General features: G+C 41.3%; 1 protein-coding gene across 1 annotated transcript in view; it reads left to right on the forward strand.

Annotated features, from left to right (window-relative positions):
• Positions 1-13,210, forward strand: part of LOC134631814 (mucin-2-like) — a 35,947-nt gene extending 22,737 nt beyond the window's left edge. Inside the window, exons 27-44 of the mRNA XM_063480369.1 lie at positions 14-3,419; positions 3,541-3,715; positions 3,795-4,042; positions 4,158-4,341; positions 4,436-4,646; positions 4,750-4,925; positions 5,041-5,110; positions 5,265-5,365; positions 5,833-5,864; positions 6,629-6,806; positions 6,894-6,998; positions 11,467-11,507; positions 11,601-11,723; positions 11,852-11,950; positions 12,081-12,209; positions 12,305-12,344; positions 12,776-12,899; positions 13,003-13,210. Of these exons, the coding sequence (XP_063336439.1) occupies positions 14-3,419; positions 3,541-3,715; positions 3,795-4,042; positions 4,158-4,341; positions 4,436-4,646; positions 4,750-4,925; positions 5,041-5,110; positions 5,265-5,365; positions 5,833-5,864; positions 6,629-6,806; positions 6,894-6,998; positions 11,467-11,507; positions 11,601-11,723; positions 11,852-11,950; positions 12,081-12,209; positions 12,305-12,344; positions 12,776-12,899; positions 13,003-13,210 (5,650 nt within the window). The remainder of the gene's footprint in view (positions 1-13; positions 3,420-3,540; positions 3,716-3,794; positions 4,043-4,157; positions 4,342-4,435; positions 4,647-4,749; positions 4,926-5,040; positions 5,111-5,264; positions 5,366-5,832; positions 5,865-6,628; positions 6,807-6,893; positions 6,999-11,466; positions 11,508-11,600; positions 11,724-11,851; positions 11,951-12,080; positions 12,210-12,304; positions 12,345-12,775; positions 12,900-13,002) is intronic.
• Positions 13,211-16,766: the final 3,556 nt, after the last annotated feature.

Genomic DNA, 16,766 nt, shown 5'->3' on the forward strand with positions numbered 1-16,766 from the left:
CTACTATCACGACTCCAAGTACCACCGCATCCCTAACTACTACCACGACTCAAACTACCACCATATCCCCAACTACAACTACCACTACAACTACTTCTACCAGCACATCTACAACCACAACTACCACCACATCTCCAACTTCTACTACAGAGACAACTACCACCACATCCCCAACTGCTACCACGACTCCAACTACCACTAGCACCACATCTCCAACTACAACTACCACCACATCTCCAACTACTACTACAGAGTCAACTACCACCACATCCCCAACTACTGCCACGACTCCAACTACCACTACAATTCCAACTACCACCACATATCCAACCACAACTACCACCACATCCCCAACTACATCTATTTTGCCAACTTCCACCACATCTTCAACTACAACTACCACCACGACTACATCTACTTCTACCACCACATATCCAACCACAACTACCACCACATCTCCAACTACAACTACAGAGCCAACTACCACCATATCCCCAACTACTGCCACGACATCCCCAACTCCAACTACCACTACAACTCCAACTACCACCACATATCCAACCACAACTACCACCACATCCCCAACTACAACTACTTTGCCAACTTCCACCACATCTTCAACTACAACTACCACCATGACTACAACTACTTCTACCAGCACATCTACAGCCACAACTACCACCACATCTCCAACTACTACTACAGAGCCAACGACCACCACATCCCCAACTACTATCACGACTCCAACTTCCACCACATCTCCAACTACAACTACCACAACGACTCCATCTACAACTACCACCACATCCCCTACTACAAGTACCACAACAACTACAACTACCACCACGACTCCAACTACCACTACGACAACAACTACAACTACCACTATGACTCCAGCTATCACCACATATCCAACAGCAACCACCACTATGACTCCAACTACCACCACATCACCAACTACAACTACCACTACGACTCCAACTACTTCTACCACCACATCTACAACTACTACTACATCTCCAACTACCACCACATATCCAACCACAACTACCACCACATCTCCAACTACTACTACAGAGCCAACGACCACCACATCTCCAACTACAACTACCACTATGACTCCAACTACCACCACATATCCAACCACAACTACCACCACATCTCCACCTACAACTACAGAGCCAACTACCACCATATCTCCAACTACAACTACCACCACATCCCCAACTACTGCCACGACTCCAACTACCACTAGCACCACATCTCCAACTACAACTACCACCACATCTCCAACTACTACTACAGAGCCAACTGCCACCACATCCCCAACTACTGCCACGACATCCCCAACTCCAACTACCACTACAACTCCAACTACCACCACATATCCAACCACAACTACCACCACATCCCCAACTACAACTACTTTGCCAACTTCCACCACATCTTCAACTACAACTACCACCATGACTACAACTACTTCTACCAGCACATCTACAGCCACAACTACCACCACATCTCCAACTACTACTACAGAGCCAACGACCACCACATCCCCAACTACTATCACGACTCCAACTTCCACCACATCTCCAACTACAACTACCACAACGACTCCATCTACAACTACCACCACATCCCCTACTACAAGTACCACAACAACTACAACTACCACCACGACTCCAACTACCACTACGACAACAACTACAACTACCACTATGACTCCAGCTATCACCACATATCCAACAGCAACCACCACTATGACTCCAACTACCACCACATCACCAACTACAACTACCACTACGACTCCAACTACTTCTACCACCACATCTACAACTACTACTACATCTCCAACTACCACCACATATCCAACCACAACTACCACCACATCTCCAACTACTACTACAGAGCCAACGACCACCACATCTCCAACTACAACTACCACTATGACTCCAACTACCACCACATATCCAACCACAACTACCACCACATCTCCACCTACAACTACAGAGCCAACTACCACCATATCTCCAACTACTATCACGACTCCAACTACCACCACATCCCTAACTACTACCACGACTCAAACTACCACCATATCCCCAACTACAACTACCACTACAACTACTTCTACCAGCACATCTACAACCACAACTACCACCACATCTCCAACTACTACTACAGAGCCAACTACCACCACATCCCCAACTTCTACCACGACTCCAATTACCACTACCACCACATCTCCAACTACAACTGCCACCACATCTCCAACTACTACTACAGAGTCAACTACCACCACATATCCAACTACTGCCACGACTCCAACTACCACTACAATTCCAACTACCACCACATATCCAACCACAACTACCACCACATCCCCAACTACATCTACTTTGCCAACTTCCACCACATCTTCAACTACAACTACCACCACGACTACATCTACTTCTACCACCACATATCCAACCACAACTACCACCACATCTCCAACTACAACTACAGAGCCAACTACCACCATATCTCCAACTTCTACCACGACTCCAACTACCACTACATCCCCAACTACAACTACCACCACGACTACAACTACCACCACATATCCAACAACAACTACCACTACGACTCCAACTACTTCTACCACCACATCTCCAACTACAACTACCACCACATCTCCAACTACTACTACAGAGTCAACGACCACCACATCCCCAACTACTGCCACGACTCCAACTACCACTAGCACCACATCTCCAATTACAACTACCACCACATCTCCAACTACTACTACAGAGTCAACTACCACCATATCCCCAACTACTGCCACGACATCCCCAACTCCAACTACCACTACAACTCCAACTACCACCACATATCCAACCACTACTACCACCATATCCCCAACTACAACTACTTTGCCAACTTCCACTACATCTTCAACTACAACTACCACCACGACTACAACTACTTCTACCAGCACATCTACAACTACAACTACCACCACATCTCCAACTACTACAACAGAGCCAACTACCACCACATATCCAACTATCACCACATATGCAACCACAACTACCACCATATCCCCAACTACTACTACAGAGCCAACTACCACCATATCTCCAACTACCTCCACATATCCAATCACTACTACAGAGCCAACTACCACCACATCCCCACCTTCTACCACGACTCCAACTACCACTACATCCCCAACTACAACTACCACTACGACTCCAACTACCACCACATATCCAACAACTCCTACCACATCCCCAAATACAACTACAGAGCCATCTACCACCACATCTCCAACTACAACTACAGTGCCAACTACAACCCCAACCCTGACCTCTTCGACAGTAGCAACACCAAAAACAACAAAGAAAGTGGACTGCCCTGACTGGGGTGTTTCAGTAAGACCCTTTATTTATCACATAAAAATGTTTTCAATAACTTCGTATTTAAAGAGATATATCTATTTTGACTTATTTAGTAACTAACTTCATTCTTGCTTTTTGTGCTATTTTCTTGAAGCAAAATGAGACCTTCTATTTTTGCAACTGCACCATGGCCAGATGCATAGAGAACAACACAATAGAAATTATTCCATATGAATGTCCCCCTCTTCAAAACATAACTTGCACCAATGGAAAGGAACCAGTCCTTGTGTATGATGAGTACTACTGCTGTCAATATTATACTTGTGACTGTAAGTTATTCTGTCGTTAAAAATATTTATTCCATTCATGTTATTTTTTCCTACCTTAAATATTTTTTCTCTCTTGTAGGTGTATGTGAAGGGTGGGGAGATCCACATTACATCACATTTGATGGACTGTTCTACAGTTATCAAGGAAACTGCACTTATGTTTTGATGAAAGAGATTTTACCAACACATAACTTGGAGATTTATATTGACAATATCTTTTGTGATCCAACTGAAGATGTTTCTTGTCCCCGATCAATAACAGTGGCATATGTATCACAAGTCATTACACTCATTAATCATAATCTTATTGGAGCTGCACAATTGGAGGTGAAGTTGGATATATTATTTTATTGTATTTTTTCTGCAAAATACAATACAGGATGGATTATTTTTATAGTATATATATATTTTTTTTACATATGATGCTTTTATACTTTTGTAGGCACTGAAAAATGGAGAAAGTTTAAACCTACCTTATTCGCAACAAGGTGTTAAGATTGTGAATTCAGGTCTGAACCTGATTTTAGAGATTCCTCGACTAAAAGTGGTTATTACATTTGGAATAACTGGCTTCAGCGTAACCCTTCCATTCCAGTACTTTGGCAAAAACACACAGGGCCATTGTGGTAAGAATGTTCACTAAAGTGGTCATATTTTTCAACCCTTAGTTTGAGGTTACACTGCAATAATATATATATTTTTTTGTATTACTACTGGCAGGAACATGCAACAATAACCAGGCTGATGACTGCATGTTGCCTGGAGGTAAGCTGGTGGAAAGCTGTGCAGTGATGGCTGACTATTGGCCTGTTGAAGACCCTTACAAACCCAACTGCTCAATACCACCAGCACTACCTACCAGTGCACCTGAACCACCACCTACCTTAGCTCCATGCAAACCAGACTCCATGTGTGACCTGCTTAAAAGCAGGTAAACATTATCTGATCTATCCCAACACTGTATTCCTGTACCATTAACAGTTCATAATTTAAAACTGAATATGTATTTTTTTTTTGTTTCTTTTTTTAAACAGTGTCTTTGCAGAGTGCCATCCATTTGTCTCTCCAGAAAATTTCTACAGAGGTTGTGTATTTGATAGCTGTCATGTTTCCAACCCAACAGTGGAATGCACAAGTTTACAGACTTATGCTGCAGCCTGTGCTCAGGCTGGAGTTTGCATTTACTGGAGGAACCACACCAAACTGTGTGGTAAGCAACCCCTCATCATTTTGTAAATGTTTTGGATTGTTTGGAAGTGACAATTTGTCAGCATGTATGTTAAAGCCAAAACACAAAGCAATGACGTTCTTTTCTTCATCATCAGCTGGTGAATGCCCATCAGGCAAAGTTTACAAGCCTTGTGGTCCTGTAGAACAGCCAACCTGTGAAGACAAGTAAGTTTTCTCAAAACTATGCAAAAGCAGGCGCTATGACCATAACAAAATGTGGCAATAAATATGTTTATAGTGGCAACAAGTGAAAGGGAGACTGTGTATTAACTTACCTGAATTTAATTTAGCTGTTGTTTCAATGTAACTTTTTGTATAGTCCCAGTGAACCAACTATGAACTATACTACTGAGGGCTGCTTCTGTCCTGATGGAATGAAACTTTTTAACCAGGAGTCTGGAATATGTGTTGAAAAATGTGGTAAGTATTTTTTTTTTATATTTTTAATATATTTAATATTTATTTTACTACTACTGACCCCCAAAAGTTGATTCTGTTCATCTGGATGTAGCATTTTCAGTGGGAGAAACATTTTGTCAATCATCGAAGTGACTTCTTCAGTCTCGCCTGACTGCAGGTTTCCCAATCCTTATAAACAGTACATTTGCACAATGACTGGCCTCACTGCCCACTAAATGAACAATGGGCTGTGTGGTCAGTTCCTTGATTATTATTATGCAATATGTCATGACCATTGATCAACAACCACTGATGAAAGCCCATTGATCAAAGACTATTGATCAAAGTGACGAAACGTTTCTCCCATTGAAAATGCTACATCCAGATGAACAGAATCAAATTTGATGATTGACCATGCATCAAGAAATACTACTACTGACTTAACTACATGATATAGTTTTGTTGAGTATTTTTTAATTTTCTAACAGGATGTCTTGATCCTGAGGGCATTCCTCGTGAGGTGAGCATGTTTTTTTTTTAAACTTTAATTCAATTCAACTCAAATTTATTTATAAAGTGGCAAATCATAACAACAGTCACCTCAAGGTGCTATATATATAGACCCTACCATAATGCATACAGAGAAAAACCCAACAATCATATGAACTATGAGCAAGCACTTTGGCAACAGTGGGAAGGAAAAACTCCCTTTTAATCAGAATCAGAATCAGAAAGGGTTTTATTGCCAAATGTTGAGCAGGTTTACAACATTAGAAAATTGCTGCGGTACTTAGTGCAAATATACTGTCATATAACGCTTAGACATAAAAATAAGAATTAAAGAATTAGAAGAAGAATAATAACAAGAAGAAACCCCCAGCAGAACAAGTCTCAGGGAGGGGCAGCCAACTGTCGCAACTGGTTGGGGGTGAGAGAAGGAAGATAGGACAAGACATGCTGTAGAAGAGAGTAAGAGATTAATAATAAGTATGATTCAATGCAGAAAGGTCTATTAGTACATAGTGAGTGAGAAAGGTGACTGAAGAAGAAATACTCAGTGCATCAGATAGTGTCTGTCTTCTGAATCCAAACTGGAAGCTGGTTCCACAGAAGAGGGGCCTGAAAGCTAAATGGTCTCCATCCCATTGTACTATTAAATACGCTAGGAACCACAAGTAAGCCTGCAGTGCGAGAGTGAAGTGCTCTAATAGGGTGGTAAACTTTAAATCTCTATTGTTTACTTACAGGAGACAAATAATTCATTGTTGTGGTTTATTCTTTCAGTTCAATGAAAGATTTGAGTACAAATGCCAGGACTGCATCTGTGAAGAATCCACCAGGACTGTGACTTGCAAGCCTAAGGTGTGCCCACCATCAGCCACTACAGACTGCTCTGCTCCTGGGTTTGTCCTTGTCAACCAGACCAGTCTGTCAGACCCCTGCTGTTCTGTCTATGTTTGCCGTAAGAAATGTAGTTTCAAAGTACATTTCATTTTTCCAGATTGTTATATGATTGTGGTAGTTTCTCACTGTGACATAATCTCTGCAGAATGTCAAGCTAACACCTGCCCAGTCACCAATATGAACTGTCCAATTGGATATAAGCCAGTTGTCAGTGTCCCTGTGGGAAAATGCTGTCCAGAACATAGATGTGGTAAGCACATGAATATATATACATCTCAAGAAATAGCAAGGGCTCCAAGAAGAGCTCGAGAAGATGTGGAGGGTGAAGGTAATGGTGGTCCGAATAGTATTGGAGCACTAGGTGTAGTGACTCCCAAGCTAGGCAAGTGGCTCCAGCAGATCCCAGGAACAGCATCGGAGATCTCTGTTCAGATGAGCGCAGTCCTAGAAACAGCTAAGATACTGCACAGGACCCTCTAGCTCCCAGGCCTCTGGTAGAGGACCCGAGCTTGAAGGATTGACTGCCCGCAGGGGCGAGCGGGGAATTTATATATATATATATATAGCAATATATATATATAGCAATCTGAGCTGCTGAAGCTGGACTTCCTCCAACTCTTCAGCCTCCTTGGTCAGTTGCAGGTGAGTGCTTTTATCTCCGGGCCCACCCCCACCTGCGGCAGAGGGATAGGCCGTTTCAGCCGGCTGCTCAGCCTTAACACCTGGCTTTCCTCCGCCTGTGTCTCCCACGGCGTGGGTTTTATTAACAATTTTGATGCCTTCTGGGAGAGGAGACATCTTTTTGGGGCAGACGGACTCCACCTCAACGCCTGGGGACGCCGTTTGCTGTCCGCCAATTTGGTATTTGGCGTACAGCACTCCCGCACACGGCCCTGTCATTACCCCAAACCGACACTACCCGCTGATCTGTCCGCCACTGACTGATGTCCCCCTGGTCCCAGCTCCTATATTTGTTCCACTTTTAACAGTAATACACAAAACTCTGGACTCGGACCTCTCTCTCCCACAGTCAACACAATACCCGTCATAATCACAAACAGAGAGCAACACAATTATCATAAATCCAGTAACTCCAAAAACATTAATAACCTCCGGCCTCTTCAAAAATCTCAGACTTCATTGAACTCTACTGTCAAAAATCCACCAGTCTCAATTAGTATGGCACTTTTAAATGTCCGCTCTCTGTTGAATAAGTCTTTTATTATTAATGATTTAATTTTAGATAATAAACTTGATTGTTTATTTTTAACTGAAACATGGCTGGGTTCGGATGCACCAGTTGTTCTCACTGAGGCCTCCCCACCAAATTTTAATTTCTCTTTTTCCTTTAGAAGTGGTAAGAGAGGTGGTGGGACTGCATCTTTAACCAATAACACACTCACCACCAAACAAATTTTATTTGATCATTTTACCACTTTCGAATTCCACGCTATTGTTTTTAGCAGCCCTCCAGTTTTATCTGTCACAGTTTATAGACCACCTAAAGACAGTGCTGCTTTTATCAAGGAATTCTCAGAATTTTTAACAAACATACATTCAAAATATAATATGATAATTCTAACCGGTGATTTTAACCTGCACATAGATAATCCTTCTGACCCTACATCAAAAGAATTCTTAAACATTCTTCATTGTATGGATTTTACCCAGCACGTCATGCAGCCGACTCACAACAGAGGACACACTCTGGACCTGGTCATCACCCATGGGCTGTCCACCAGTGTGTCCTCTGTTGTTGACTTGGCTGTCTCTGACCACTACTGTGTGTTTTTTAACATCACCGGTTTTATTCAGCGGGAGACCTCGGTACGAACTGTGAGGAGGCGCTATCTAACCTCTGAAGTGGCTGCAAATTTTACCAGGGTTTTAGACGAATGCCCCCCTGTGATTCTACCTGCACCCTGTGATTTTATTTTTAATCATTTTAACCTCAAACTGAAGAAAAGCCTTGACTCCGTTGCTCCACTCACCACCAAAAAGATTAACGTAAAACATGTATCACCCTGGAGAAACGAAGAAGTCAAAAAACTCAAAAGAAATTGCAGGGCAGCAGAAAGGAGATGGAGGAAAAATAAAAATGAAATCAACCATCAAATACTTTGCAAGCAACTTAAAATTTACAATAATACACTAAGGAATTCAAGAAATTCATACTTCGCCAAAATAATCAGTAATAACAAAAATAATCCCAAGGTCCTCTTCTCCACCATAGATCACTTATTTAACCCTGATTTTAACAGCTCCCAAAGACCCCCCACAGACTCACTCTGCGAGCAGTTTGCAGACCACTTCAGGGGAAAAATCAGCTCCATCAGATGTGATATTTTATCTTCTCGTGTTATGATTTTAAACACATCTGAAGGCTCGATTGTACCTGAGGAGACACTGGACAGCTTTGTCCTGGTTAATGCTGAGAACCTTAAGAAAGTTTTCTCCACAGTGAGACCCACCACATGTCTTTTAGATCCAATCCCCTCTCCACTTTTTAAAACACTTTATGGATTTTTTGAAGCTGAGCTTTTATACATGATGAATTGCTCTCTTCAGTTGGGTGTCTTCCCTGCTGACTTTAAAACGGCGGTGGTGAGGCCCCTTCTGAAGAAGAGCAATTTGGATTGCAATGATTTTAATAACTACAGACCTGTATCCAACTTACCATTTTTAAGTAAAATTTTAGAAAAACTTGTTTTAACTCAGATTAATGATTTTCTGAATGATAAACAGATCCTAGAAATATTTCAGTCTGGATTTAGGGTGAACCACAGCACAGAGACCGCTCTCCTAAAGGTTTTAAATGATCTTAGATGTAACTGGGACTCCCAAAAGCTCACAGTCCTGGTGCTACTGGATCTAAGCGCAGCTTTTGATACAGTAGACCACGCTATACTTTTAAACAGATTGAAACACATGGTGGGCCTCTCTGGTGCTGTACACAACTGGTTCACTTCCTATCTCTCAGACAGAACTTTTATGGTGTGTATGGATACATGCTCCTCTAAGATCCATAAAATGACATGTGGTGTGCCTCAAGGGTCGGTTTTAGGCCCTGTACTTTTTAATTTGTATATGCTCCCTCTTGGCGGTGTCATCAGGAGGCATGGAGTGAACTTCCACAGTTACGCTGATGACACTCAGCTGTACATCTCCGTGTCTCCTGATGACACCAGACCAATGGATGCCCTTTTTAACTGTATTCTAGATATAAAATCTTGGATGGCAGAAAACATTTTACAGCTTAACCAGGACAAGACTGAAGTTTTAATCTTCGGTCCTGAGGCTCAGAGAGAGAAACTCCTGTCTAAATTACAGGCATTTTCACTATGCCCTTCACTACAAGTGAAAAACCTGGGTGTTATTCTTGACTCTGAGCTTGGTTTTATCCCACATATTAAACATGTAACCAAAATTGGATTTTATCATCTAAAAAATATAGCCAGAGTCCGCCCTGTTCTCTCTCGGGCCAACACGGAGATGCTGATGCATGCTTTTATTACCAGTCGCATTGATTATTGTAATGCCCTGCTCTCTGGTCTCCCCAAAAAGAATATTTCACCTTTGCAACTTTTGCAAAACTCTGCAGCTCGTGTGCTGACGAAGACCAGAGGGCGGGCCCACATTACACCGGTTTTACAATCACTGCATTGGCTCCCCGTGTGTTTCAGGATCGATTTTAAAGTTCTTTTATTGGTTTTTAAATGTCTTAATGGTCTTGGGCCTTCTTATCTTTCAGATCTGCTTTTACCATATGAACCCTCACGGACCCTGAGGTCCTCTGGTACTGGCCTTTTGATTGTCCCTAAAGTCGGGACACATACTCACGGAGAGGCAGCTTTTCAGTGGTATGGTCCTCGACTGTGGAACAGCCTGCCGGAGGAGCTCAGGGCCGCAGAGAACGTTCATGTTTTTAAAAACAGGCTCAAGACCCACCTTTTTAATTTAGCTTATAACTAACGCTTATTTATTTTATGCTTATTTATTCTATCCTGTTATTCTATTTATATTATTAATTTAGTTTTACCTAATATCTATTGATTGTATTCTTATTCATTTTTTATCTTCTTACTCTGTTTATACTTATATTTATATTGTATCCCACTCTTATTTATTTTATCTTTTTATCCTGTTTATATTCTTATTAGGTTATATCTCCAGTGTTTCCTCGGAGGGGGCTCTCTGCACCGGGGCTGTGATCGACCGTGGCTGCTGGGGCTCTGTGGATCCTCTCAGCCTGGCTGGGGGGCTTCTTTGCCGCCCTCCTGCTGTGTGCCCAGCCTGGAGGCTGCGGTCTGTGACCGGCTCCCGGTGCAGACGGCTCCCTGTGATAGTGTTTCCTCACTTGGCTAATGCGTACCCAGCCCAATTTTACTCTTTAAGTGTGTGTGTGTGTGTATATGTGTGTGTGTGTGTGTGTGTGGGGGGGGGGGGGGGGGGGGGGGGTGTATCCATGACCGTTTCTGTTAATGAGAGTGCGGGGGATGAGTGGGAGGGTGGGGTGGGGTGGGCTGCTTTTAACCATGTAAAGCACTTTGTGCTACAGTTTGTTTTGTATGAAAAGTGCTTTATAAATAAAGATTGATTGATTGATTGATTGATTGATATATATATATATATATAGATAGATAGATAGATAGATAGATAGATAGATAGATGTAACACTTTCATGCAATTCACCTCGTCTTCGTCTGTCTCTTTCCCAGAACCTAAAAGAGTTTGTGTTCACAGAGAAACTGAATACCAGGTAAATAAGAAACAGATGATTTGCTATTTTCTCACCTTTTTTATTTTTAAGGATGCACATAATTATGTATGGCTTTTTGTCTTTATTTACCAGCCTGGTTCTTCAGTTCCTGTGATTGCATGTCAGGATTGTACCTGTGCCAATGAGATTGACCCAAAATCTGGTCTATTAAAAATAATTTGTGTGTTTCAACAATGTAAAGAAAGCTGCGAACTGGTATGAAACAATAAAGCAGTGAATTCCACCGAACATCCCAGTTTTTTTTTTACTCTGTGGCTTTAGTGTGACACTTGCTAGAATGGGCTTCACAAACTAAACGTGCCATCTCTCTCGGTGTCTCACAGGGATATGAATATGTGGAAACTGATTCAGATGAATGCTGTGGGAAGTGTGTACAGACACACTGTGTTGTCAGCATTAATGGAACCAAACAACTTTTGACTGTAAGCTGTTTAGAACTTCATGTGTTAATTCATCTAAGCCAAACAAGCAATAAGTGCATATTTGTGTGTTTAAATAAATACTACTAAGTTTGTGTGGATTTGTGTATACATCTATCTCACTGCTTTCTAGCAAGGAGAAACCTGGTCACAACCGGAGAATAAGTGTGAACATTACACCTGTGTCAAGAATGGTGAGACTTTAACAGCAAGTCATTCACAGACTGTCTGCCCACCCTTCCAAGAGAGCAACTGCCAACCTGTAAGTATGCTTTTAAAAATTAATCTTTACTGATTGACTGTATCTATCTGAAATGAAATGAAACAAATTTTGTTGTTGTATATTTTCCTTGTTAGGAAACAATTCAAACTGCAGCAAACGGCTGTTGCAAAATTTGTGAGTATAACATTTTGATATATAATATTTTAATCAGGGGCGGCACAGTGGCGTGGTGGATAACATTGTTGCCTCACAGCGGGAAGGGACTTGTTTTGAATCCAGCAGCTAGCCGGGGTCTTTCTGTGTGGAGTTTGCATGTTCTCCTCATGTCTGCATGGGTTCTCTCCGGGTACTCCATCTTCCTCCAATAGTCCAAAGCCATGGAGTTAGTGGAGTTAGGCTAACTGTTGATTCTAAATTCCCCATAGGTGTGAATTTAAGTGTGAATGGCTGTCTGTCAGTGTTAGCCCTATGACAGAGTGTCGACCTGTCCAGGATGTACCTGCATTTTCAGCCTATGACATCTGGATAAGCGGAACAGTATGGATGGATGGATTTACATTAAATAGAAATAAAAGAAACTAACTCAACATCTTTTTTTGTAAAAGGCGTGGAGAAGGAGAAGGGATGCAAGTTAATGTCCATGAAAACCCATATTACATTCAACGGTTGTCAGTCTGCCCAGGAGGTAGAGATGCCATATTGTGAAGGATCCTGCAACACTTACACCATGTAAGGATACCTTTACTATTATCTCATATTTCCCTGGAAAGTTACAAAAAGTGATACTTTACACTTTGAGTATATTGATAATCCTGCCCCCTGCTTTCTTTAGGTACTCTGAAGCAGCAGCAGCGATGGAGCATTCCTGCTCATGCTGTAAGGAGATAAACTTCAGCAATCGCACTGCTGACCTTGTCTGCCTGAATGGAGACACGGTCCCCTACACATACATGTATGTGGAGCAGTGTGGTTGTACCAAGACCGACTGCACCAGAGCTGGACATCATGTTCGCAGGAAGAGAAGCTTCACACTGCTGTGATGAAACAGTCTGTCTCTTCACAGATGTGACATACAATTGTTTCTCCCCATATTTTCTTAAAAATCATTATATATCTTACAAAGTAATTGCTATTGTAGTTTGAGTACTTATCTGCTGATCAAAATAAAAAAAAAAGCAACTCAGTTCATGTCTCATCTCTTCCATCTTCTTTTTTTCTACTAAAACAAAATCTAAACTTTTATTTTGTGTTTACATCACAAAAACCCTAAATGTACTTTCTTGTTCTCCACAATAACATTAAAGTATAGCCAGCTGGGTTGTTTTTTTTTTTTAAATACACAATAAAGTTGGCAATGTGAAATTTCGAAGTAAAAAGACCAGGAGAATCTGCATTTTGACTGTTCTTGGTGAAGCAGTAATAAGTACATATAGGAAAGAGTGGAGATGTGCTTCTGGACTGTAGATATACAGGGTGGGCCATTGATATGGATACACCGTAATAACATGGGAATGGTTGGTGATATTAAAGTCCTGTTTGTGGCACATTAGTATATGTGAGGGGGCAAACTCCTCAAGATGGGTGGTGACCATGGTGGCCATTTAGAAGTCGGCCATCTTGGATACAACTTTTGTTTTTTCAATAGGAAGAGGGCCATGTGACACATCAAACATATTGGTAATGTCACAAGAAAAACAATGGTGTGCTTGGTTTCAACGTAACTTTATTCTTTCATGAGTTATTTACAAGTTTGTCTTTGTTCACAGCGATTGAGATGTCGAAGAGGTTAACACGTGAGGAGCGGATCGAAATTGTGTTGATATCTGGTGAACGCAGTAACCGGGTCATTGCAGCAGATTTCAATGCAAGACACCCTAAGAGACCACCCGTCTCCCATGCTACAGTTAGCAAACTGCTTGCTAAGTTTCGTGAAACTGGTTCAGTGTTGGATTTGCCAAAATGTGGACGCAAGAAAACTGTCACTAATGAAGAAACATCAGTGGCTGTCCTAGCTTCATTCAGCAAGAGCCCACAGCGTAGCACTCGCCACATGTCACTGGAGAGTGGCATTAGTCGAACATCCCTTCGGCGGATATTAGCTACTCACAAATGGCACCCTTACAAACTCCAGCTACTGCAGCATCTCAACGAGGATGACCCAGATCGGCGCACAGAATTTGCAGAATGGGCAAAACAAAAATTGGAACAGGACCCTCAGTTCACGCAGAAGATTTTGGTCAGTGATGAGGCAAACTTTTATGTGAATGGTGAAGTTAACAAACAAAACCACCGCTATTGGTCTGACACTAACCCACATTGGATGGATCCCTCCAAGACTGTTGGAACAACAAAAGTGATGGTTTGGTGTGGTATATGGGGTACAATGATAGTGGGTCCATTCTTCATCAATGGAAACCTCAAGGCCACTGGATATTTGAAATTGCTACATGATGATGTGTTTCCCTCTTTATGCACTGAAGCTGGCACGTTCCCTGAGTTTTTCCAGCAAGATGGTGCACCACCACATTATGGGTGCCAGGTCCGAGCATTCCTAGATGAACAGTTTCCTGGAAAGTGGATTGGTCGTCGTGGGCCAGTTGAATAGCCCCCAAGGTCTCCTGCTCTGACCCCTTAGACTTTTATCTTTGGGGTCATCTGAAGGAAATTGTCTATGGTGTGAAGATACGAGATGTGCAGCACCTGAAACTACGGATACTGGATGCCTGTGCTGGCATTTCTCCTGCGGCGTTGCTATCAGTGTGTGAAGAGTGGGAGAAGAGGGTTGCATTGACAATCCAACACAATGGGCAGCACATTGAACACATTTTATAAGTGGTCAGAAACTTGTAAATAACTCATTAAAGAATAAAGTTACATTGAAACCAAGCACACCATTGTTTTTCTTGTGACATTACCAATAAGTTTGATGTGTCACATGGCCCTCTTCCTATTGAAAAAACAAAAGTTGATTTCAAGATGGCCGACTTCTAAATGGCCACCATGGTCACCACCCATCTTGAGGAGTTTGCCCCCTCACATATACTAATGTGCCACAAACAGGACTTTAATATCACCAACCATTCCCATGTTATTACGGTGTATCCATATAAATGGCCCACCCTGTAGATTCATTATATGAATAAGCTTTCATTAAAATCGCTAAACGCATGGAGTATTTGAAAAGTGGTAGGGGTGAAACAATAAGCTGTTACAGTATTAGTAAGTATAAGAATGAAACAAAAAAGAATTCAGTAATAATGCTTCTTATCTGCTTGGATGTGAGTGAAGATTGCTGGCCACATAGATGTGATTGATTTACAGATTGTTAAGCTTGAGTGATACAGTTGGTGTTTATTGTAAAGCAGTTATACAGCATGAAAAAAGACGCTAGAATTATGAGAGAACCAGAGTTTCAATTACTTTGAATTCTGCTTTGACAACATACCAAAGACATGCTTTACCTTGCTAAATTACCACAGCCAGTCCACTTATGTAGTTGGAAACATGAATTCTTTTTTTTAGAATTTAATTAAATATTTTTTAAAAATCTTGGATACAAACATTCTATCTCTTCAGTCCTTTATTGATCAAATCAGATCGATTTGAAATTATTATTATGAAAGTATCCTAAATTTATATACAATTTTTATCTGAATCCAGATACAATATTTTCAGCTTCTTATATTTAACGGCCTCACTGCATGCAGATGAGTGAATAAACTGTAGACTAGTTAAAATGATTTAATAGGTAGTAAACATTAAAAAAATAAGTGAAGAATCATTTTAAGATTTGTGCTTTAATTTGTAAATCAATCAAATATAGCAACACACCTCTGCAATGCAAATTAGTATAACTTTTGAGTAGGTTACTAAAACAACCAAAATACCTTAATAATCCATGAGGAAATTGTGTAAATAATAATGATGAATACTTAAGAAAAACTGAAGTCCGGACTAGTTCAACCTATGTTTAGTGTCTGTTTGGGAGCTTCAGGGTTGTTTGGGGCTTTTTTTTGTTTTGTTTTTTTAGAATAAGCTGAAGCAACTGTCAGATGCTATAAGATTTCGTTTTCCTTCCATCAGTCCGTTTTCTTTGCTGCTTGTCCAACCAGGCTGGAAACCATTCCCAGCCAAAACTGGGTAAAAGCCGGGGGTACACCAGTCCATAACCAGTCTAAAACACAGAAATAGACAACTACACACTCACACTCTCACAACTACAGTCAGTTTAGCATCACCAGTTAATCTCATACACATCTTTGTACTCTGGGTGGAAACTAGAGTGATGTTAGCCAATTTTCAGACTCAGCTTTATTGTCATTCAGCTATTTGAAATGATAACCAGTTACGTGGGTCTCAGTATATGCAGTATGCTACTAAACACAAGGCAGTATAAATAACTAAATGAAAAACTAGAATAAACACACAACTAAGTGCTGAAATATGCTAATAAATAGTGTTCACACACACACACACACACACACACACACACACACACACACACACACACACACACAAACCTGTGTTTAAATGGAGCACTCAGTTAAGTAAATGTTTGGGGGATTTTTGGAGGCTCTAGCTGCTTTGGATACTCAT

Source organism: Pelmatolapia mariae, linkage group LG7 (assembly GCF_036321145.2).
Source record: "Pelmatolapia mariae isolate MD_Pm_ZW linkage group LG7, Pm_UMD_F_2, whole genome shotgun sequence".
Taxonomy (NCBI): domain Eukaryota; kingdom Metazoa; phylum Chordata; class Actinopteri; order Cichliformes; family Cichlidae; genus Pelmatolapia; species Pelmatolapia mariae.